The sequence below is a fragment of the Lonchura striata genome, chromosome 3 (genome assembly GCF_050655825.1).
Source record: "Lonchura striata isolate lonStrDom1 chromosome 3, ASM5065582v1, whole genome shotgun sequence".
NCBI lineage: Eukaryota > Metazoa > Chordata > Aves > Passeriformes > Estrildidae > Lonchura > Lonchura striata.
Window position 1 is genome coordinate 112,812,069 of NC_140705.1, and position 24,087 is coordinate 112,836,155.

The following is a 24,087-nucleotide window of genomic DNA, read 5'->3' on the forward strand; positions in this document are numbered from 1 at the left end:
TTAGGAACCCCAAAAGCTCTGTCTGACATGAATAAGGACGGCCTAGGAAGAAGAGTTTCACCTCAAAGCTGACTTTAGAACAATCAACAGAGCAAGGTGCCCAAGGCAAAGTCCCATCATTTTCTTTCCGAGTTTGAAAACAGTCTTGGAAAACATCTTTATATCATGAGCAGCCCCTTGGTTTTACTAAGGTGACTCAAGTGACCACTTTAGTGTCACTAACATGACTACCTTGCTTTTTGGATCATTGGGACAGAGTGATCATTGTGAGAAAAGGTTTTGTTGTAGTAAGGATTTTTTTGAAGTACTTACAGATGTTTAATGCTGTACAGGATGGATTAGAAAGGGCCAACCAGTAGCCAAGAAAAGAATATTCGTGCTATACCTAAAATCTGAGAAGTATTTTCTGGGCAGAAGTTTCTGCTTCATAAACCAAAAGATGAAGTGGTAAGGCTCCTAGACCTTGCCTTATTAAAATGATGGCCCACCACTGAAGTGAAACGAGCACTCCACTAAATACTCTGGGTCTAAATCAGGCAATGATGCAAAAGGCGAGGTAAATTAGATAACTACATATTAACTTAAACTCTTTTCTGCCTACTTACCTTCTCTCTACACATATATTTAGCACTGCTGTAGCTTGCAGGGTGAGGAGCTGGAAGTACAATGATGACTCATCAATAAGATAAGATTGGTTGGACTTGATGATTTTAAAGGTCTTTTCCAACCTTAAAAATTCTATTAATACATTTGTTAAATGAATAACAACTCCATGAATATTGAAAATTGGATTTTCAGCTGAGCATTTTGTTGGAAAGGATGGCATTACCCATGGAAAATTTCAACTTGCACCACAAAAAAAAAAGTTTCCTTCCAAAAGAAAATTTTTCTCAAGATAATTTTGATGGGCAGACAGCAGGCATAAGTACTTAATATTAGGAATTAGAACCTCTTGATTAAATGCAACAAGAAAAAGCATGTAAGCTGTAACAGTGCAGATCCTGTGTAGCTGAAGGTAAATGCAGGAAAAGGGAAACAAAACTTTTATTAAATGGGTAAAAAACCAAGTCACTTCTCATACCTGTCTTGGAGCAACAAACACACTGTAGTCACCACAATATCACTGCTTTAGTTTATCTAGACAGGGGTTAAACTCATGCAAACAGATGTAGGATAGTGTATGCCAGAGCAAGGGAATGCATCTTACACAACTTGATGTACCACTTCCAAATGTGACCCTATTTGAAAGGCAGCTTATCTTACACCACAGATTAACACATCACATCAGATATGCACCCAACTGGTTTGGTGTCTCATATTTTGGCACTTTACCTGATCTGATTCAGTCATTTGCTAGCACACTGGCATGCTGTGAAACTGCTTCAAGAGTTAGATTTCCAGCAAAAAAACTAACACTGGCGCTTACATACATAAGCATATCTGAGAATCAACATAGGCTCTTTTGTAGCAACTGTGTTAGAGGACAAGCTAAATAAACAACCAATAATGAACAACCAAGCCCATTAATTTATCCTCATTTCCTGCTCACCCACTGCTTGCCAAGATACTGCTGCTGCCTTTAATGCACTTCATAGTGCAAACCATTCGGCAAAATATATCCACGGATACTTCCAGATTTAAAAATCGGTGACCAAACTTCTTCCCTCCCTCTCTGTCCCACTGCCAAAGGTGATACTTGAATTTTGTACTGTCTGCTGTCCAGTCTGCTTTGACTGCAGGACAGTGCACCATGTAACACATTGCTGTGTCTTGACTGGAGGAGGCTAATTTAAAAAATGAAGCTGCACAGGCAAAATATCCCAGCTGCAAATATAAAAAGAAAGGAGAGGGTGGAGAAGAAAGCAAAGCATCTACTGCTGACTTAAAGATTCTTATTACTGCAAACATTCTTGCTGGTTAACTCATTTCCGAGAATATTTATGCAAACAAAAGGAGTTCTAGTACAACCAGAGCAAGTGTAATTTAGCATCTGAATTAATGTTTATCATGTTTCAACTTTTCAGTATTCCCTTGCTTCTACTCAGATGTGAAATTCTGCTCATGTCTAAATACTAATGTGTTTCAGCAGCTTCAAAATAATTCAAATTCTTTAATGTGCTAGTGGCTTCCACATTGGCACAATAGTGCCTCCAAGCTAGAAACTGTGGGAAACTGGGGAAAAGGCAGGATAGTGCTTTAGGAATAGACACACACACACTCTCTAAAATCTTGTTGGCTCAGGTTATTGGCTACCTTCTGATTTCAACCAAACTACTTCCCTGGATCACTGCCATTCCCAAGACCTGTGAGGAGCCCCTACATACCCTGTAGTTTAAGACATGATGGCTGTCTTCAATAGAAATGGAGCTAAATCACAGGTGCTAAAAAAAACAGATGCTGTAACTACACCACACTTCTGAATGTGAGAAGAGCCTAAGTAAATAATCTGTTTTCCTTGAACTGACTACAGCAGCCTCTATTTTCCCTTTCTGTTCTAAAACCAAAGTTTTGTAGGACAGCTCAGCACTGACAACTTAAATGATCTATAAGACGTGCTCTTGCCAAGAAATCACGAAACTGGAGCAACAGCAGCATTGCCAAAGGTATCACCCAAAACCCAACAGTTTTCTTTTAAAATGACAAAATTTCCCTCATGCCAGAAAACAGTCCAATCCTTGGAAGCTGGACAGGATGTCAAAGCCACAAATTTGAGGACAATTGAAGAAAATGTTGGAGGTTTTAACAGTCACTGTCCTCCAAAAAGCTCTGAAGGGTTAAGAGGTTGATCCAGAGTTACCTAAATCCTCTTTGTCCTCCTTTCTGGAGCTCTCAACTCAACTGGGACAGAGCCCCAGGACAATTATCTTCTCCCATAATAACATTGTGCATTTTCTGCCACAGCAGAAGGGAGCTGAGGACCCTCCTTGTGGGTCACTTGCCCCCACCTGTGCAAGATGTTTTTGTTGGATGCTCTGACAGGTCTTTCTGCTGCCAGGAGCAGCAAAAGCCCTGGCTCCCACCTTCCCAGTCAAGGGGATGGCAGTGCATGAGTGACTCAAGGCACGCTAAAAAGCCTGGCTTTTCCCAGGAATTTGGGACAGCTGGCACTGAGAAGTGTGTTACAGATGTGGAAGAAAGCTTTTTACAGCTTTGTCCACAATAAAATCGAGTGAAAGAGGAGATTTGTGTGTTTGGGATGAAGTGGGAGGACACCCCCACCCATTCCGAGTCCAGGATATGGAAACCTGACCCCTGTTACGCAAAGGGGCTCCAGGAGCCCTCTGGCATTTTGCAGAGCAAGTTCCAGTTGGTGCAGGATGGAGACTCACTGTAAGTTGCACTTTTTAGGCAGGAGGAGGGAAGGGGTGTTATTTTTTTTTTAATGCTTCCAAATCTCTCAAGAGAAGAACAAAGAAAACTTGGTTTAGCCAAGTATTTTCCCCTTTCCATGTTTTCAGTGCCCTAGATTTGTACCCATCTACCCTTTCACTACACTCCTTTCCAAAACCAGGCAAGCATTCCACATGGGAGTAAGGGCAGGCAGCCAAATTAACCCTATGCTTCTCCCAAGGCAAAATCTCATAATTGTGGAGGGATGAGAAAAGACATGAAATCGACTTGTTTTGACTTTAAAGACTTTTCTGACTTTATTTCAGACAGTAAAATATTAATATATATATGTATATATATATATATATAAACAACCTTACAGAATTAAATGGCATAAGTTTTCTATCACAACAGCATCCTTGAAGTCATGGGCACTGTTTTTCTCCCCTAGATGCAAATTATCTACTTCCAGTAAATTCCTTTATAAATAATAGCTTTACTAAATAGATTGCATACTGCTTATTTTAAATTTTCTTGTTTCATATCACAGCATCAAGTAATCGATAAAGGTTAAAAATACAGATACACACAGAAAAAATCCTTTCATTTTAAAGTCAACATCTTTCAGCCATGTCTTTTACTTTCTACTCAGTTTCCCCCTTCAGTAAGATTTAACCTCTCAAGGAAATTGTTTTAAAAGCAGTTAAAAATAATGATTAAATTATGGGATTTACATGAAAGAAATCCTCAGCCCATTCTTTTTTTTTTTAAATCATGGCAATTTGTTTTTTAAAAGGTGTTTGAAGTCCTCGAATCTACCTCTTGGCACCATTAAAAGGGAGTAGTTTATAATCCCCTAATGTGCTTAAATAAAGCCTTCAATAGTTTAAATTGTTATTAAACATCTTCTGGGATTATAATTTTATGGCTTTTTTTGCCTGATTAGATGATGAATGTGAAGATCATCAAATACTCATCATATAACAAACCAATTACATTGTATAATCCCCAAAATGAGGTTTGAATCCCAACATTTTAAATTAAGCTGAATTCAAAGGATGCAGAGTATTCACAATGAGTGAAAAAAACACTTGAAAAGACATCCCACAAACTGCCTCCTCCTAGTTTTGAACAAAAAGGTATTTATATCAATTCCAAATACCAATTTATACCAATAATACCATTGCTGAGACAAAAGCCTAGGATGGGCTGAAGCAGAAACTCACTCTGTTGCCACAATTAAATTTACACAGATTTAACTGTAAGCAAGATTATTTTTTAATTCCCCTCCCCTTCCCCTAAGCTCTTCCCTTATTTCACAATCCCTGCTGAGGGATGTACATTACAGTGAGGAGATATGCTTGAAAAATTTTTGGGGAGAGATGAATCCTGAATGTTAATTGATTAAAATAATTTTTTTTAAAAATTTTGAGAAATCCAAAAGGCCTGCAAAACATTTCTGGGCTGCAACACACCCTGAAATTATCCTTAGGGTGACCTTCTGAAGTGAAGCACCAGCACAGAACTGGTTTGCCCCAGTCCCTCATCCAGCCCCTGCCATGGCATTTAATGCTCATCTGGTGCCACTCCACAAACCTCTTCCCAATTCTGACTCAACTTTAGCAGTTCTTCACCAAATTATTCTTCTTATTCTTTTTTTTTTTCCTTCCAGATAGTAGCAAGCTTCCAACTCAAATTTATAGTAAAACCCTAAAAAATAGATTTTGTAAACCTCCACATTTTTGAGATGGCATCATAAGCTACCATGAAAAATTTCAACAAGCTCCACAACTACATTTTGCCCAGGTAACAGCCCACCTGAGCACTCTTCCAACCCAGATATTTAAGCAAAATTAAATCAGAACAGCAAATGGTTAAAAAAATATCCTGCAAAGTCCTGAGTGTGAGTCTAGTCAGCACTTTTGCAATTGTTTTAGTTGATTGTTTTTGTTGTTATTATTCCACGAGGGGAAAAAAAAAAAGGCAATTTGGACAAATTTATCCCCTGATTTATCCCTGAAAAGCTTCAGAGCATGCTGCCTGTATCTGCAGAGGACAGTGCTTGCCTACCCTTTGGGCATGTGTCAGCTCAGTTCTGCACATCAGTCAAAATACTGGGGGGGCTGGAGCCTGACACTGAGTGGGAACTACTGCCCAAACACTTCAGCATCCGGAGAGAAAAAACTGAATTTCCTCCTGAGCATGAAACAAGAACCAGGGAACAAACCTTCGGAAATGAAGTCAGTACACAGAGGAAGACTTGAAGCTCTTGGAGTTGGAATAACTGCATAGAAAGAATTAATCCAACCTATCCACTTTTGAAAGACTGTATTTGTCCAATATTTATTTTAGGTCTTTCCAACCAATAGTCATTAGTATGACAGACACAGCAATTACTGTCTATTTCATTTAATTCCATGCCACTGATGTGTATTAATATTAAAATTGTGAAAAGAATTTGCTTTTGGACAGGAGGACTCCCAGCTAACACCCCAGTTAGGAAGCACCAGTGGTCAATGGGGTGCTGGATTTTGCATTTAACTGCTGCTCATTTCTTCTCTGTCATTTTTCAGATGGCAAAGTGAAGGAAGGTAAACTGCTGGGGGCACAAGGGAGGTATCAGTCATGACACATCCCCTGCCTGAACAGAACCACCCCTCTGTCTTTCCTCACCTCCCACTTCAGGGAGGACCTTGTGTTCACCCTACAAAAGACCAAATCCACTGATAAATAAGTGGGTAAATAAATACAAAAACAAACTGTATGGGATCTCTGGTTTCCTCATGATGATCTCCCTCCTGAAGCAAGGACATCAGGTGGGGACACCACCAATACCATTGGGAAATGTTGAAAGAGCAGACATGAAGCCCAGGTGCTCTCAGTAATGAACAGGAGTTTTAATTCCTTCAGTCTCTCCCTCCACTACTCCTCAGCTCTTTTCACAGCCATTATTTGGGCCTGGGTATATTTGGAGTTCTTTTGCACCCCAAGAAGCCTGTGAACATGCTCTAGTGCTCCAGCACTTGGAAGAGACAACAATGTTCTCCAGACAGGTTTTCATTTGAGGAAACTGTCCAAGCTCCTACCTAGGGTGTGTCTCCAGGTGCTTCCTGGAGAAGGTCAGACTGGATAAATCAATTCTGTTTTACTGAATTGATCAGATAAATCTTGATCTACCATGCTACCAGGAGAGGAGAAAGCTGTCCTGCAAAAAAACCTGCATGCTTCACATGGCTGGACTGGCTCTGCACAGGGGATGGTGGATTTTTAAAGCAAGCTTTAGCTCAGTGTTACCAGGTAGAAAATGCAGCATTGCATAGGTCCTGGAAGGAATGGTTCTTTCTGTATTTGAGTCTTCCAGAAGCAGAGAGCACCTTACAAAGAGATGCCCAGACATTGTCTCCCAGGGGCTGCTAGGAGCCTGGAGCAAGCTCAGCGGGTACTCTCCTCTTTTGAACACTATTACCACACAGGAGAAGAGTGAAAAGCTACTAAAACCCTGCACCTCACACAGGTGAAACAGTGAGGGGGTCTGTTCTGTCTGTTCTTGGTCCTGAAACTAAGCATGGAATTGGCTACAGGGTCAGGTCAAGCTCATGCAGTTAAATTCTCTACACAGGGTGGCTCCCACCACAGAGGCTTTTTAGAGACACCCTTTATCCTTCTGCCATATTCCCAGGAAGGCATTTGGAGGGGCTGTACCCAGCTAAAAGTGTGCTGAAGACTGCTCAAACAATTTGCCAGGACTGACCTTTGTGTTCCTGCGCTCAGATTTATTGATGCTTTATTTAGTGGCACAAACACAGCAACAGGGCACTTTCAGGAAAAAAAAAAAAAATTATACTACTTAATTTGCAATTCCTCACTGGAAACTGCAGGAACTGAGCTGTTCAGTGTTGTCTAGTGTGCCTTGTCCTGACTGAAGAGCTTCCTGGGCCTCTCCTGGTTCCTGAACATAGAGCAGGTGCTGGTGTGAGCACTGCTGCTGGCACAGCACCCACAAACTGTCCTGGATGTCCTTAACCTCCCAGGGATGCACAGAGATGCCAGGTGTTAACTCATCCTGGGTGAGGACCCACCAAAGGGACCTCAGCCTCTGGGAAAGGATGGCACTGAACACACCAGACAGAGCTGAGGACCTGGCAAAGCTGGGGCACGGCTGGCATGGAGTGTGCTGAGAGAAAAATTAACCTGGAGGTTTTTTCTCAGGTCCTCTCTGGGCTCTGAGGAGCAGGGCTCCAACATGAAGGTTCATTCATAGCAAGCTGGGACTGCACAGGACAGGATTCCCTGCCTGATCCCGTGCTGACAAGAGTCATGGCAGGTATCTGGTTTCTTGGCTCAGCAGGGGATGGAGGGGTGATGTGCAGGAGTGCTTCCTCTGCTTTATGAGTACACCCCTGGCACAGCTCCCACTGGGGCTGGGCAAGCTGGCCAGCTTCTAGTTTCATCCTGACCCTAGCTACAGGCAGAGGGAAGAGTCAGCTACTGGGGCTAGAGGCAGGAGCCCTTCTTCACCTGCAGACACCAGCAGCCCTTGCCCGACCCTTATTCTCGTGGCAAAACCACAGCCCAGATCCCCACAGTGGATAAAAACCCAGTGACAGATCACCACCATTTAATGGAGGAGAATGGCATTAGAAACACTTTTCTAAATGCTGATGTTAGAAGGTGTGGTACATATTATAAAGCCTTGAAAGCAACTCCAGCATCCAGCTTAACCCCACACACCTGTACAGAGCTTTGATTTCTAATCCCAGGAATAAAAAAACCCCATACAGGTAGCTGTGGTAATAGAAATAACAGTGTATACCCCCACCACTTCCTAACATTAAATACAGGGGTAACTTACACTCTGGGAATGAGAACATCTCAAAGAAAAAAATTATACTTTGCTATTAAACCAGATACATTCAAACCTTTCATCATGAAGCTTCTGATGATCTCTGACAAACATCTGAATAAGGTCTTTGTTTGCTTTTGGCTTTGTTTTTTAATCTCCCCAATTGTTTTCTGCAATTCTCTGGAGCACAGAACCCAGGGGCCAAATGCTGCTCTGTGCTCCAAAGCAGTGATTCCCACTGCAAAGCAGGACAGGTCTGCAAGGTTGTATTCATATAAACTTTATGTAAAAATCACATTTGACATCGATGTCCTGTTAACAACTGCATCTCAGACAAACAAACAAATCTAAAAACAACACACACACACACACACACACACAAAAAAGCCCCATACCATAAAGACATATGCTCTGTGCTCTTCCCCTGGCATCTAGCAAATGAGGCAACAACAACAACTCTGCTCGGAAAAGTCCCTCTACTGCCTGGCAGCAACATCATACGTATTTTTTTTGCTTTCTATGACTACTACAACTATGACATTATCCATGTTTTATTTTGCATATGTGATCTAGAGTTCACTTACTGTTAGATGCTGGAACAGCCATGCCCTCATGATATTTGTGGCTACTTTGGGAAAGATGCCACGCTTTTTATGTCGCTTTTTGTCCTTATCTGGATCATCATCATCACCTGTGCTGGGGGAAGCTACACTGTTGTCCAAGCCGTCACCTGTAAATATAGTGAATCAAATTTTGACTTATGCTACCTTTATATACTTCAGCCGAAGCCTGGCTTTGGGTATAAACTGCATGAATATTTAAATGAGGTATAAATTCTTTAACACCGTAATTCACCAGGGGTTGAGGGGATGGGGGAAGGGGGGGAGAGACATGGGGAGAGGGAGGGGCTCAGAAATGTGTTGGCCCCATGCTGGTTTATCTTGAAGGACAGTGTGGCCATCTCCGCCATTGTAACCCAGAACAAAAAGTGCTTACAAATTATAAAAAAATATTTGCAAGCATCCAGCTTGCAAAGGTGGAAATGCTGGCTCTTCTTCACACCAGGTCACTTCCCAAAGATTCATCCCAATCAGCTACTTTGGCTGAGCTGACAATTAGGAAAATATCAGTGGTGTTCTGGGATGGGGACCATGACGTGTGTGAAGCTGGGTGCCTCATCCCGCCCTGGGGTGTGAAAAGTGGGGTGAATGCAGCTCCCTTGCAACATCATATTCCCTCAGCAAATTCAGAAAAAAACCAATATGATTGAGGCATTGCTTATGTTAAGTCTTTTAACTTAAAGCTGTTGGACTTCCCCTGATTCTTTGATGGGAGGCAGGTAGCTAACTGGGTCCCCTCTTCCCATCCCCAGCCAGAAAAAAATCAGAGGGGGATAAGCAGGCCCCAGTTTGACATAAACCATTAGGAATTAACACCCTGCTTCGTGCCAGTGTGCCATATTTGCAATAGGTGTCTGCTTCTCTGAAACAACCACTGATCCAGAATGAGTTTCCTCAGTGCAGAGAAGGTCTCAGACAGTTCCCATCACAGTGGCAACACGTCTGTGGGAGGATGCCCCTGTGCCACAGCCCACTTGGGTCTGGGATGATGGCTTAGTGGACAAGGGAAAACAAAAGTTGCAGTGCCTAGCAGTTTGCATAGCAGTTGGCATGCAATTTTTGTTGCAAACACTGAAAGCAGTTTATAAACAAGCCCACAGAGCAGATAAGTCTTTGCATTGAATGCATGTGGACTGAACAACATATCCTGGCTTCCAAAGGCACTGTATTTGTAGCAACATGGAGTTGTGAGGTTATTAGCCAAGTGTTTTTTGCACCCCCAGGCAAGAATGATGAAGAAAATAATCTCAATTTGGATGAATACAAACTATCTCGGTTAGGGACAAAAATAAAATAGATTTTAAAAAAGGGATGCGGACTGTCATGATTTGTTAAACAGCTTTCAGCACACACAAAAAAAAAAAAAAAAAAAAAAAGCTATTATTAGTGTTATATTCTTAGCATGTTACTGACTGTGGCAAATTTATAATTGTCCTTATGACTTGGCCTGTGTCTTTAATGAAACTGTAACCTTGGGTAGTTACAGACAAACAGAAGATTTTTATGAAGAAATTAGATATCCAACAAATTCTTTGAAAGCCCAGTATGTAAAAAAGGGCTTTTATACAGAGAAGCAATTCACCATATAAAATAATAATTCATAAAAGAAACATGAGCAAAGGAAACAACTCAACAGCATTTAAAATTCCACGGGCTAATCTACTTTCTGTCTGCAAGAGGCAAACAAGGAAAAGAAAAGTATTACGCATTCATTGATTAAAAATGAAAAGCTTCTAACCTAATGACACTGCCTTTCACCACCTCCCTGCCATCGTCCACCCACCCTCTTCCCCCCACCCCATTTTTTTAAAAATATACTCATTTCAAACCCCCTTCAGATTAATTTAGCAGGCATTGCCTCATGCCTGACGGGAGGAGGACTCATTGATAATTTATGGAAATATCTACTATAATCCAAGGGAGATGACTTTTTTTCCAGCTTTGTGCATCAATAGATAATCAAGGCCTTCAAGCAGCCTTAGCTTCCCATTACCTCGGGCAAGAGAATTCCTGAAAGCATGCCTCCAGGGCACCTGAATTATATCCTCCATTAGGGGAGGAAAAGCTTTCTGCATTCCACCTATAACACTCCCCAGAACCTTTCCTGTTTATTTCTGCTGTATGAAAGCAGAAGCATTAGGAACAGGATTTTTTAAGTGAAGACTTATGTAGATACAATGGAGAAACCTTTCAAGCGCAAGCCAGATCACCTCCTTCAATCCCGGGCAGTGACCTATCCCAAATAAAAGGTTTCTGTTACATCATTAGCTCAAGCCAAAAACAGCCTTGGCTTAATGCACAGTTTGTTCTTCCTACTGTTTTTAGGCAAATACTGCTACTTTACTCCCATCTGGGAGGGAAATTACACTGCTGGGCTGTAATCTAAGACAAGATTTTCATTGGAAGCAAATGCTTTCAATCCAGTGTAAATACTGGTGTATGTTCAGAAAAGCCTAAAACAATAAACCCTGGCCTCGACCGACACAAGTTAGAGAAAGTGAAAAGCAAGGAGAGGATAAGAAAGCGTCCGGCTATCCTCAGAGCAAATGCTTCAGTAGACTTCTGTAAATTGTTTAACCTCTTCCACTTTTTTTAAATGGAAAATTGATCCCGTAAAGACCGAAACCACAGAGAGAAGTCTAAATGGTCAATTGTGGATTTTAGTATTTCCATCTACTTTGCAACTCGATACACTCACCTCTGTGAGGTCTCCAGAGATTTCCCCCTCCTTTTCTTCCCCCCTCCTCCCCTTTTCCTCCTTTTAAATATCACTAAACAAACTCGAAGCAGCACTGACCAGCCACACGGTAGCAGCTACGAACTGCATTTGTAAAATGTCGGTGGCAACTCTGCTCCTGAAGTTGACTTCTCCTGCCGCCAAATGAAGGCGAACTGAAAAGGTGGAAATAATCATAGAAATGATGCTAGTCCATAAACAAGCTTACAGCCTCATTAGTATAGCGGGAGGCTCCGCTGGGTGATTTATGCTTGTTTTGCTGATGCCATGAGGAAATGCCACAGGGCAACTTTAGCCAGCTGCTAATGGTTTCTGACAGCTTCTTAGCAACTAGTGCAAGCAACGCCGTGGCGTTTGCTAGTGACAGAAACCGAAAATGTCATATTATCTGCCCATGTGTCACCAAGTCCGTGTGGCAATTAACTAGTAGGCCAGTGAGTGAGGGGCCACAGGCTCTTCAGAATGGCCCATGGCTATCTGGGGTCAAAGCGGGCGCAGCGTTCGCCTTTATGCTGCACACATGCATGGCTGTGTGCATGATCCCCACCGTGCTCCCTCCGCCCCGATCAGCTTGGTCCATGCAGATCCTTTGTCCATGGAGAAACTCTCACTTTCTCTTTAGGCATGGCGTGACATTATCAGAGGAGCTGCGAGTAATCTGCCTTGATATGATGGTTGGAAATGGCACTTTAATTGGCAATACCTGATTCCCTGGTTTTGAGTGCTGGATCCGAAGGTGCTAGCTGTTTTTCTGCTCGCTCGCAAATTAGTCTAAAAGGATTTAAGATCACTGAAGCAGACTCGTTGCCTGTCAAATTGCTGGGAGCGCAGCAACTCTGCACAGCAACTAGATGCTATTTAAAAAAAAAAAAAAAGCAAATGCAGAGCCTGTAAGGAGCAGAAGGAGAGCCCAGACTCTGCACGCCCGTTCCCTGGCGAGCAGAACCAGGCGCTATATGTCAAACTGTCAAACCTTTCAGCGTGGCCGTTTGCCCTTTCAAATAATATTTAGGAATTGTTTTTACACAATTTTTTATAGGCCATGGTCTAGTGAAAGAGGCCAACCAACAGAGAAAGGAATTTGTAGTACAATTCGTCCGTGGACGATTTCTTGCCAGACCCGGGCCAGTCCCCACGGAGTGAGGCAGGTGACCTGTGGCAGCTCCCTGGCTGTTGGGGAGCTCCGATTTCAAGCGCCCTCAACTCCAGCATCCCAGAGTTGCCTATTTAAGCACACCCAGGCATTCAGGCTGTGCTATCTTGTTCCATTCAAGAAGGGATAAAGCAGCATTTATCGTATTCAGCCCTGCTGAATGGCTTGGACTGGCCATGCCAGCAGGGGCTCCTCTCACTGCGCTCCCCTCTCCACTGTCACCGCTCCTTACGACTTCTCTTCCCCTCCCACTCCCCCAAAAATCACAGGCAGAAGCAGCAAAGGGCAAGCGACTTTACAGCAGCCCCTCAAGTGGGTAATGCTCTCTTTGTCCTGGGTGATATGTTATAAACCTTTGTTGACAAAATAGGTGCTTCTGGAGAGCAACTTGGCATAGGCACTTGCCTTCAGCAGCCATGGTTGTGGCAGGAGCTTGCTGGCGATTCAAAGCCTCCCTCATTCCCACACCAAACTCCAGTTAAATGTCATCACCCCGCAACACTGGAAAGTCTGTCAGTGTGGCACAGCTGGGCGACTTTCAGCCACCACAGCTCCCAAATCTACCCTCAAACCTCAACTATCTAGGCTGCCCAGATATGACATAAATATTCCCAATCCCATGTCATGGAGGTTTCTGAAAGGATGGGAAATTCAGATGTCCTAAAAACTCCAGCCTTTTGCTTGACTACAAAATCCAAAAAATTGCCTCTGCATGGAGCTCTTTAGACGAACATCCTCAAATGATTTTAACCTCAATATCAAAGTTCCAAATACAGCTTTACTAAAAGTACCTTCACCAGATATAATAGGTTATTTCTAACTCACATAGCCCTGTCCTACTATCAAGTCTGCATTTGAAGTACAAGTATTTTCTATATCAAAGAAAACCAGATTATCCTAAAAAGTCCCATTCCACTGACAGGACTTCTGAGAGAGCTTTTGGGTCTAGAAGAGCAGGGCACCAGCTTTGCTGAGGTATACCAAACACTAGGATGAACACATCCAGCTTATACAGTCCAGTTTTACATAGGAATCTAAATACACTGCTTTAAGGAGTTCACAGGAGAAAATGTGGAAGATATGCACACAGAAGCCCTAGGAAAGGCCTGAAGCAACTTTTCAGTGGACTGACTAAAAGCTCCTTATGTTCAACGTATTTGTATGTGTCCAAATGTCTCCTGTTAAAAACAGCTTCTGCCTCCTAGAAGAATTTCACAATTTGCATTTACTTTTCTATTTCATGAACTAATATAATTTAAATATACACTGAGTTAGGACAAAACCTGTTGACTTATGTACTAGATTTATAATGTATTCAGTGCTATGAACTGAAACATCTAACATGCTGGCCCAAAGTTCATGGTCTTTTCAGCAGTGTATTTTTTTTTCCTAGTTCTATCATATTTTTTTTGCAAGCATTTAGATACAAGTTCCTCAAATTCCTGCTTCTGGTAGCATGAGAAATTCTAAACTGCCAAAGCCAAATATTTAACTGTTCACTGTCCATCTCCAGCTCTGTTGGTTCCTTTCTCTTTTAAATATTCCAAGAACCAAAAACTCTTCAGGAACCTTTCCAGGTAAGTGGAAAGGAAGATACATTAGCTTCAAGCAACATAATGTACTAGAGAGATTGTACGTGGCAAAATTGCTTTTCTCAACCTTTCTTCTGTGTCATATACCAATTCAGAGTAACTACTGTAATTTCCATAGCTTTACCTATGTTACCCCTGACAGAAACAAAACTCCAGTTTGTTGGATACCTACACATCCACCATGACAACTTTTTGTGGAACAAACCAGGCTTAAGTGTGACATTTTCCTACAAGGTACAAAATAATTAATTCTCAAAAAATAACCACGTCCACAGATGCAACAAGATTTTCTGTGAAGCAGAAAAGGGAATACTGTTCACAGGAAATACAACAAGCATCATCATTTCAGACCACCAGCTTTGAACAGTCTTAGGCAATCAAAGAACATGGAAATTCTTTATATGTATATATTTTTCAATTTGTTTCAGACACAACCAGCTCCAATTTGGCACAGGAATGTGGTGAGCAGAAGTCTCACCCAAATGACTCTGATGTGAGTCAGTGCAGCTATCATTTGTGGCCACAAGTACCGAAGGACAAGTCCACTGCTCAGGAAGAATCATTCCTCCTTCCAGCAAGGTGTTAAAGAGGCCAGCTGAAAAGCACAGGGGCTGAGTGCTCAGGTATGCCAGGAGAGAGCTGGAAGGCATTGACACAGTCTGTGGGTATGTGCCCAGCTGCTAAACCAAGCTGTACCTATCCATTGAGGAGAAACTGAAATTTTAACATTAAAAGCCCATTAAGTTTAGAATATTTCCCCAAAAGACATCACTTTAAAATTTAAACACACATGCATATATTGCATATGTAACATTGACTCACTGATGGCTCTCAATCTGCCAATGCCCAAGCAAAGCACACAGGCTGAGAATGGGACTACCAAAAAAAAGTACTTCAGAAAACATAAAATAACCATGGAATTTCTTTATTGGGAAAAGCATTTTCTGTTATTTTGGATCCGTGGTTTGCCAGATGTGAGGAAGCACCCAGCCCTGGAGCTCCTGAGGTCACTGGCAATCACCTCAGCACACTGAGTGGCCTACAGAACACCCAAAAAATAATTTACTATGATGCTGTAGCTTTGCTTGTGAATTTGAAAACTGGTGTAGATGAGGGACATTTTTTTTTTTTCATATTCCTTCAGGAGAAAGCCTCCTCAAATATACTTAATAAAAAGTTAATGAGGAACAACAATGTTGAAAATGAGCATTAGGAAGGAACAAATACCACGTGTCTGGGTGTGCACACATCTCTTAAGGAGATGCAGTGCATGTTTATGCAAGGATTCAGATCATGACATAAACAGTGGGAAGTTGTCAGTCACGGAGAGTATCCATATTTACAAGATACTAAAGGACACAGTTGCAAAAATATCCTACACAAATATTCACAGATAGTGAAACCTGGAAAAGTATAAATTACACTGTGGCATTTCACAAACTTTTGAAGTTTTTTCTTGAATCATTGTACTTCGTTCTTCAGAGACAAGAGCACCTTTTTCTAGGAACTCAACCATCTTTTTTTGATTTGAATTCCCTTCATGCAAGCAACGAGCAAATCAGTTGTCTATGCAAAGAGTAAAAACAGCATTGACAAAAAGTGGGGAAAACACACTCATTTTCATTTCTTTGGCAGCTTTTTATAGCTGAAGTGAAGGAAACCTCTTTCACCAGGTAGCACTTCTTAATGAGGTTCAGAAAAGTACATTATTATGAGTAAGTTGGGCCATATTTCTGGAGCTGTGCATCACCAAATGAAATAGTAAAAAGAAAGCAATTCATTGTATGGGAAGCAAACAACTTTCTGCTGCCAGCAACAGAAGTTTACTTTGAGCAGTTGGAAGCAAATACTCTACAGAAAAGTATCTGGTTAAACAGAAAAACATCCTGCTTTAACCAAGAATGGTAAAAAGCTTTAAAAGTCGAGGAGTTTTTTCCCCCTAACCTAAAAGCCACCATGATTACTCTATGACTTCTTGGGAAAAGCTAATTTTCAGTCATCCTCTCCTCTGTTCAAATACAGGTCTTTTTTATGAAACCTATCCTCTCCAACCTCATCAGGAGAACTAGTCCCACCAGTTGCATTCTCCATGAAAAGCCAACTACACACGACTGAGACACGGGTAAATCCACCACAGGATTCCATCCATTACTTCCTTGTCAAGCAGGAGCACAAGAAGCAGCAGGAGCACAGGACAGCTCTGCCATGGGGGAAATGTGCCCAACTAATGCCCCAAAGGGCCATGAGGTCAACTTTTGTAAATCTCTACAGCTCCTTAACAACTGGCTCTGTCTTTGTGTTTATCCAGCTCCTAAGACACTTGACTCTTGGACTGAGCACAAGCAGCTACAAGAGGCTCAAAGCAAAGATCAGAAGCATATTATGTATAAACTAAGGGACGCGTTATCTGTAGAAACAGTTTATTATGTGGAGCATTTAAGTAGGCTTCCTTCCCTAAACACAGCTAAATTGCCTTGGGCCCTGCCTACATGCCTGCATCAGAGGAGAAGACACTGTAGATTTCCAGTTTTACAACAGAAAATATGTGCCAGAACCTTGACATTGTCCAAATGATTCAAAATGACATTGTTCTATTGAAAATAGTTTAAAAAAAAAAAAAAAATGTTGGGCAAGACAAACCAAAATATTTGGGACTGTTGAACCAAACAGAAGCATTTTGCTTTGGGCCAACCCAAGACCAATCAGTGCTGGCCCAAGCTGCAGTTTGCACTGCAGGAGCTATAGTTCAGGATTTGTCCCAAATCCTCTTTTGCAGAGCTGGATGCCCTGTGCCACCAGAGTCATAATGAACAGGAGAGGGACAGTCTAACTGCAGCTCAGGCAAGTCAGGATTCATGACCTACCAAACCCACATGAGATATTTCCCATTGGAAGTTGCCACGTGGTTTGTGTCAAGTAAAAAAGTTCTTGGGGATACATAATGTATTTTCTTCTACTGCCATCCACTTTAAAGTAGCATCAAAGCAAAAAAATTTTCCCAGTTCCTAGTCCACCAGTTACATCATCTGACAATAAAAACCAAGACACAAATGAAAGAAAATGAACACTGAACTTCACTTTGCATGCCATGGCTGCATCACATAATCTATTCCCCCACATACAGTGACATATATTGTCACTTTGCAAGTGCAAAAGGCAGCTCCAAAAGTGATGAGAATAAAATACCCCCACCTCATCTCTCTTTCCTCTTTTGACAGTAACCACGACCATTGCTAAAAACCAACCATCACATCATACAGCCTTATAAAGACCCACTTGCTCCAGCAAATCCCAGCCACTGAACCCTCCCAGCTGGGCAGCTAGTGAAAAAACATCTGGCTTTAAACCCATGACACAAATTAATTATTTCTTCATACTTAAAGCAAGAGGAAGATAATTTAGGTTTTTTTATGGAGTATTACTCCAAAAACCTTTGTGAGGCAACCTGATGATTCCCACTGCATGACCCTGTGTCTCACAGCTGTGGAGAAGAGGGAAGGGAAGAGGGTTGGCCAAGTCCACCCAGAAGAACCTCAACTTCCACAAGTTGTCTTTGAGGTCCACATGCCTGCTGGCTTAAATTACTGGGCAGAGAGGGTCAGAATGTCAGGCACTTGTGAATCTTCCAGTGCCTGGGCTTCATATGAACAAGACAAGAATTGGATCCAAAACAATTATACTCCTGTTTTCTAAGGAACTATAAGAAACATTTGCAACTGTGAACTGAATGGATGGCATTTGGACTGCAGCATGAATTTCCTCTCCTCATCCTGTCCTAGCTCTCTCTGGGATGCTCAAAAGCAGCCCCAAAGACAAAACTTTATGTTACCATGCATGCAATGAACTCAGGAAAAACACCTGAATTATAAAACACGCATCCCTCTGCCAGACCTTTCATGGGAAGGGCATACACAGAATTAATGTTTTTCCCCACTGCTCCTTGCTATCCAGCTCCTGTTCCTCCAGCAAAAGGTGGTTCCTGTGGAGTGTCTGTGACAACAGTGGGAGGCTGCTCCTTGGGAAGGGGATGAGAAACCAAAAGGAGTAAATTTGGCAGAGCCAAGCTCACATAAAATTTTCTTCTACTACTGCTCCTCTCCCAGCTCAAAAAGCAAATCTGCTGTGATGAGGTGGCACTTAAGAAAGGCACAGGAGGAAAAAACAGTAGGAAAATAATGTGAAGGCATGGTGACAGCAAAAAGGAACACTGCTGCCACTCACACAGCTCCTGCTGCCCTCTGCTCTGCCCAGATTCTGTGGCTCTGCAGGATGAGAAGGATCAAGCAATGACTACTGTGGTGACCAGGCCACTGACTCTTCTTCTGCTGCAAACACGTTCCCCCTAAATGTTCCTTGGGTTTAGGGTGGCACTGGGGGGTGCATCCAGGTGGTTGGTGGGAACCACACAAGAGCCTGAAAATTCAGAGGGCTCTGAGAGCCCTTCAGAGAAATAGCAGTGATGGGGGGTGGTCTCGACCTGCTCCTTGTGGTTGGCCAGGGGACACTGGGCTCAGGTCCTGAGGTGCCCTGATGGTCCCTACCTGGGGGCAGGCAGTGACAGTCCCTTCAGGAACTTCAGCCCTACTAAGTTAGCATGTCCCCTTAGGCTCTAACTTCATGTATTCATGACACTGCTGTGTTTTTGGCTTCCTACGACTTTCTATCACAGCTTCTGGTGTTTTGATGTTTGATTTACAGTGCAGTTATGGTTTAAGGTGCGGGGGTTTTTCCGAATTAAAACAAACAACAAATCCAGATGCAAATCATCCAGGAACAAACAGATCTTAGAATCCAAAACACACAATGAAGGTAAAAGAAAAGTCAGTTCTGGACACTTAAAAACTTTCCCTGAATATCACCTTCAGGTGCATGTTCACCCTTTTTTTTTTTCCTCTTTCATCTTCCATCACTACTTATTCCTACATATTACCTGCCTAGAATTGCCTTGAATAGGCAAATTGATAGGAGGCAAAGGACAAGCTTCTGGTGCACCCCAGAATTTGATTATTATTTATGTCGCTACATCTCATGGCATCAGTGCCAGCTGCAAGAGTGAAGAAGGATAGGAAGGAGTTAACTCAGCCATATCCAGCTCATCTCTTTGACTCCATAAGAGTGTTTAACCAAAATCCCACAGAAATCTCAAAGCAAAGCTGGGTCATAGCAAAAAGCCATCCATATCTTAAGAAAAACTAAACAAAATGCTTACATCCTTCACAACGTAAGCCAAAATTATTTCTGGTTTCTTTTTCAACTTACAGCATTTGTCATTATCACTAAGAGCAACAGCAGTAGAAGCGTGTAGAAAGCAAAAACTGTAAAAGCTTTCAGTAATTTGATGCACTTCAAATGACATGAATGAGTAGCAAAGGAAGCTAGAGAAAACCTCAGGTTCTAGCAGGCTGAAACCACAGGCATCAGCTTCCCCCAAGGCAGGTATAGACCACAAGGAAGGAGAATCTAGCTTTTCTGATGAAACAACCACATCCTTGTAGAAAGGGCTGAGGACCTTGTCTCACCCCTTCCACCCACCAGTGGTGGAAGGGGACTCTCACCTGCCCATCAATCTCCTCCTGAGGCAGCCTTGCAGTGCCCACACAGCCACCAGCTTCACCTTCCTGACTGTCAAACACCCTGTTCAGGTGGTACCCTCCCAGGAATGAATTTCTGCTGTGCACCCCATCTCTTTCACCTCAGCTTTCAGGATGTGCCTCTCAGCTGATGTACAGGGCCACACCAACGCCGGGTCAAACACCAGCAATGTCCCCGTGTCCTTCCTGTCCATGCAGATATCAAGGAAGGTTTTATAGGCATCAGTTGCCTCATAAAGGAAAAGACAGACTTTTCTAAGCATCCTGTAAACGCCAGGAAAAGAGAAGAATGGAAAGGAAATGAAAGGAACAACCTGGAAAGGAGAACGGAAAAGCAGGAGACCTTGGCTCCAGGGAGAGAGCTGACCACAGTTTTAGCCCTGCCTTCATCTATAGAAGATGTTTGCTTTTATTAATCTCGGAAAAAATGTGGTGCGTGAGCTAAGTCAGCCCCTGGGCAGATTTAACTTGGGTGACCTGAACTTTGCAGATCACCATAGGTCTCTCTGACCTTGGCAGTGACACAGGGATCATGTTTTCTCGTGGACAAATTACTCTGGAATAATTCTGCCAATGTATTAGGCATAAATAGCCTTTTATTTAGGACTGTGAAAATACATTCTCTCTTTCTGGCCCTCACCTTTCCAAACAAAATCTATTTATTGGAATAAGGAAAACCCCACCCTTCATTAAGGTCTGGGTACACATCTCAAGGGCCAGACAGAAGCCTGGCTGCTTTGTGCTCGTTGCAATGTGTTTTCAGACATTGCCTTCAGCAAGATGCGTTTTGGAGTTAACTGGTAAGTCCTGTTGCTTTTGATTAGAGTGGTCAGCCTGCACATTTGCAAATGAACATACAAATACTTTCAGACATGAAAGTGGTGGAAAATTTAGGTCAGCAGTGGGAACGTTCAGCTTCAATCGCCAAAACAGAAAACACAATCCTCAACACAGATCTACAAACTAGAGAAGAGCAGCTCTGTGAAAACCAGCCAAGCTGCACTGAGATAAGCAAAAAATCCCCCAACAGCTACATCTCAGCCTTGCAGAAAATTGACCAGCTTGGAAGGGACAGGTAAACAGTGTGTTCTTGGACAAGAGTCAGCACAGTTGGGATGATGCAGACCTTTCCGTTCAGGAGCTGCACTGGTTTTTGTGTCTGGTCACTTGAGGTCACACCGCAGAGCTCGGAGGCTCTGCAGAAGCTCTGCATGCTTCCTCCCCAGAACGGAGGTGGCTGAAGTGGCTTTTAAAATCAGTTGTTATTCTGATGCCACCTGAGTCTTAATTGCTGAAAGGATGGGGACTACGACCACAGAAAGAGCTTTCTGGCACTGGCTAAGGAAGTATCAGTTTTTGAGGTCAGAATAACATCCCTTAAAAATATGAATCAGAGTGGTTCTTTCATATTTCAATTTGATAAAGGCAGGCAAAACATTAGCAGACTGTCTTGATGAAGGTCAGGACAGCTTTGTAATATATATATATATTAGGGACGTGCTTAGAAAAAAATAAAATAAATACTACTTCTCAGTAAAAAGAAAGAAAGGACTTGAAAACCTGTATTCAAATTATTCTGGAGCAGTCGAATAAATCCTATTAAATACTATTTCCTGCTTCCACTCTGAATGAGTCTCACTCTTCTAATAAACCCATTGACCAAACACAGTTTTCCAACAGTGTGTCAGCTGCTTTCCTCCTCCATATACAGCTTCTGCTGTATGGCTGATGGCTCAGGACCTGCAGGAAAGTGTCCCAGCCTGAAGACTGGGTCACCAAGGCTTGCCAGGCAGAAGGGGAATCAGAGACACAGATCTGCAGTCTTTCCCATCACAGTTCTGGAGCAATACTCACTGATGCCAAAACAGGTGATCCTCTTGAGACTGGAAAAGGCTTTCATAAATACCTTCAAATCATCTGAGCATACACCAACAATGCCAGCCTCTGAAGCATTGCTAATCATGATGCTGGTTTCTATGCAAAGCAACTCTGAATTTTGTCATTTTAAATGCCTGACCAGCTGCACCTGCAATTTGTGGCTGGGGCAGATGAGGAGACAGATTTTCATCTATAATCATGGGTTGAAATTGAAAGTTCAGCTGGAAAGCATTCTCACCTACACATAACAGTTTCTATGGAAGATACTTTGAGACAAGCACCATATTTGCAATGAATACAATTTCAGCAGTGACCTGAACAAGGCAATATTGACCTATTGAGAGGGAAATTGCCTGCAAGATCATGGGGAAACTATTCTTTATGCTCACCCCTTACCAGCCCAGGATGCTTCATGCCTAGTCAAAGCTGCACATGAAGCTCACTGAAAAGTATGAAAAGAAAGGCTCAAGATGACAAGTGTGCATCCAAAGACTCCGTGAGTTGTAAAGAAAGAGGTCAAAGTCTCAGAGCAATCAAAAAAAAAAAAAAAAAAGAAAGCTGGAAAGCCCAACTTTCCAAGGCACTGCAAGTGTCTGTGCTGGTTATGACTCCTGCAGAGCAGGCAGAAGGACTCACAGGAAAGCCTCTGGAAGGATAATCCTGGAAATGCCTCACTCAGCTCCCTGGGCTTACCCTGGGGAGCCATCCCCCAGGATCCCAGACAAAACAGGCTGGCACGGTGCTGAGTGAAAGCCCACACTGCTGCTCCAGTGACCTGCCCTCCCTCCACGCCTACAAACCTCCTTAGGCTTTGCACTCACAGCCTCCAAGGAAGCAAGCCCTGAGTTTCACCAAATTTCATGTTTCTGGGGCACAGAGTACGGTTCAGAGATATTTTTCAGGAAAGCATCCAAAGTGGACTTCCAAATGGAAATAAGAGTTCAATATTCTGCATAAAAGTTATTAACCCCTTACCTCTCTACCTCATGTGCTAGTCAGGATTGCTACAAATACAACACAAAAAATGAAGTGGGAAAATGAGCCATTTTGAATGATTATAAGTGCAATTAAATGGACCAATGTACTTCTTTTTAGTTTGGAGTAGAAGTAGGTTAAACTCTGATTTTATATTTAAAAACAGACAGAAGCTCTGACAAATGCAGTGCCAGCTGCCAAAGGACCCTGTGCCCAAACAGCACAACAAAGCTAAATATGGCCATTCCCAGCACCTCAACTCAGCAACAGATTTTGCTTCAAGGCTTCCCTCACGGAGCTTCTCATCTCATGCAAGACCTCAACGATGTTTAGTTGGAGGCTGAGCAAAGTGCTGCTACACAGTTTCAGAAATCCCATTCATCATGTTTTATATTTAAGTCCTCAGTTCCCAGAGTCTTATGAGAACCTTCAAATAAAACCATGTATGCACTAATAAAACAAGCAACCTTTTGAAGTTAGGAAAAGCTGGAATTCTTGACAGCTAGGCATGGGCATGCAGACCTTTGCATCCCCTAAATAATTTTTTTAGAAGTGTGTGTATTTTTTTTTTTCTATGAACACCAAGATTTTTGAACACTTCAGTTACCCATGCAGGTCTGAAACACCACAAATATCATGTGGTGATATCACAGCTCCACTGTGCTCAGGAGCTGCAGAGGACAGCCTGAGCCCACTCCTCTAATCTGCAGCAGTACAAGACACTTTATTCTGCTTCTCCACAAAGAGCAAACATTTCCTTCCTAAAGGAATGCCAAGTTTTAGCAGTTTCATCCCTCCTCACTCCAAGCATTTAAGTCAGAGTGCCAAGCTAAGTGTCTGAACCAGGTGATTATTCCTCCCTGAGTCCCTTCACAGTCAATGGAGAGAAAGAAACTCTCCGCAGGGAAATTCAGGATTGAGATGACTGCAAGAATATGTGCACTTTTAGCTTTAAATACTGCACAGAACAGTAAAAACTTACAAGCAGCAATGCTCTAGCAAGGAAACTATGGTTAATGAAGACTGAATATGCCCATCTCTTTTTCTAGCAAGATCTGGACTTCAGGGCTCTTTCTAAAATTACTCAGGAGGGAAAGGCTGAATTTAGCTCCCATCCATCACCTTATCATAAGAATACAACCTCATGCTTCCTGCCACAGAGAATCTGGGAAAATGCAAAATTCTACCTCTTATCACCAAATCATAATTAATTTCTTCTTCCTATTTTGTCTTACTTGAGAGAGGGAAAACAAAAAAAAGCCCTCCTTGTTAGATAACTAAATTTATGTCTTACCAAACTGAATGTAAATGCAAGAAACAGGAAGTTTTTACTTGGAAACTGGAATTTCAAGCACTCAGTGGCAAACA

General features: G+C 42.4%; 1 protein-coding gene across 5 annotated transcripts in view; it reads right to left on the reverse strand.

Moving 5' to 3' along the window:
* MEIS1 (Meis homeobox 1) overlaps nt 1-24,087 on the reverse strand; it is a 107,048-nt gene that overhangs the window by 42,752 nt on the left and 40,209 nt on the right. For all 5 annotated transcript variants that reach the window (XM_077781842.2, XM_077781843.2, XM_077781844.2 and 2 more), the window contains exon 8: nt 8,758-8,903. In XM_077781842.2, the coding sequence (XP_077637968.2) occupies nt 8,758-8,903 (146 nt within the window). The remainder of the gene's footprint in view (nt 1-8,757; nt 8,904-24,087) is intronic.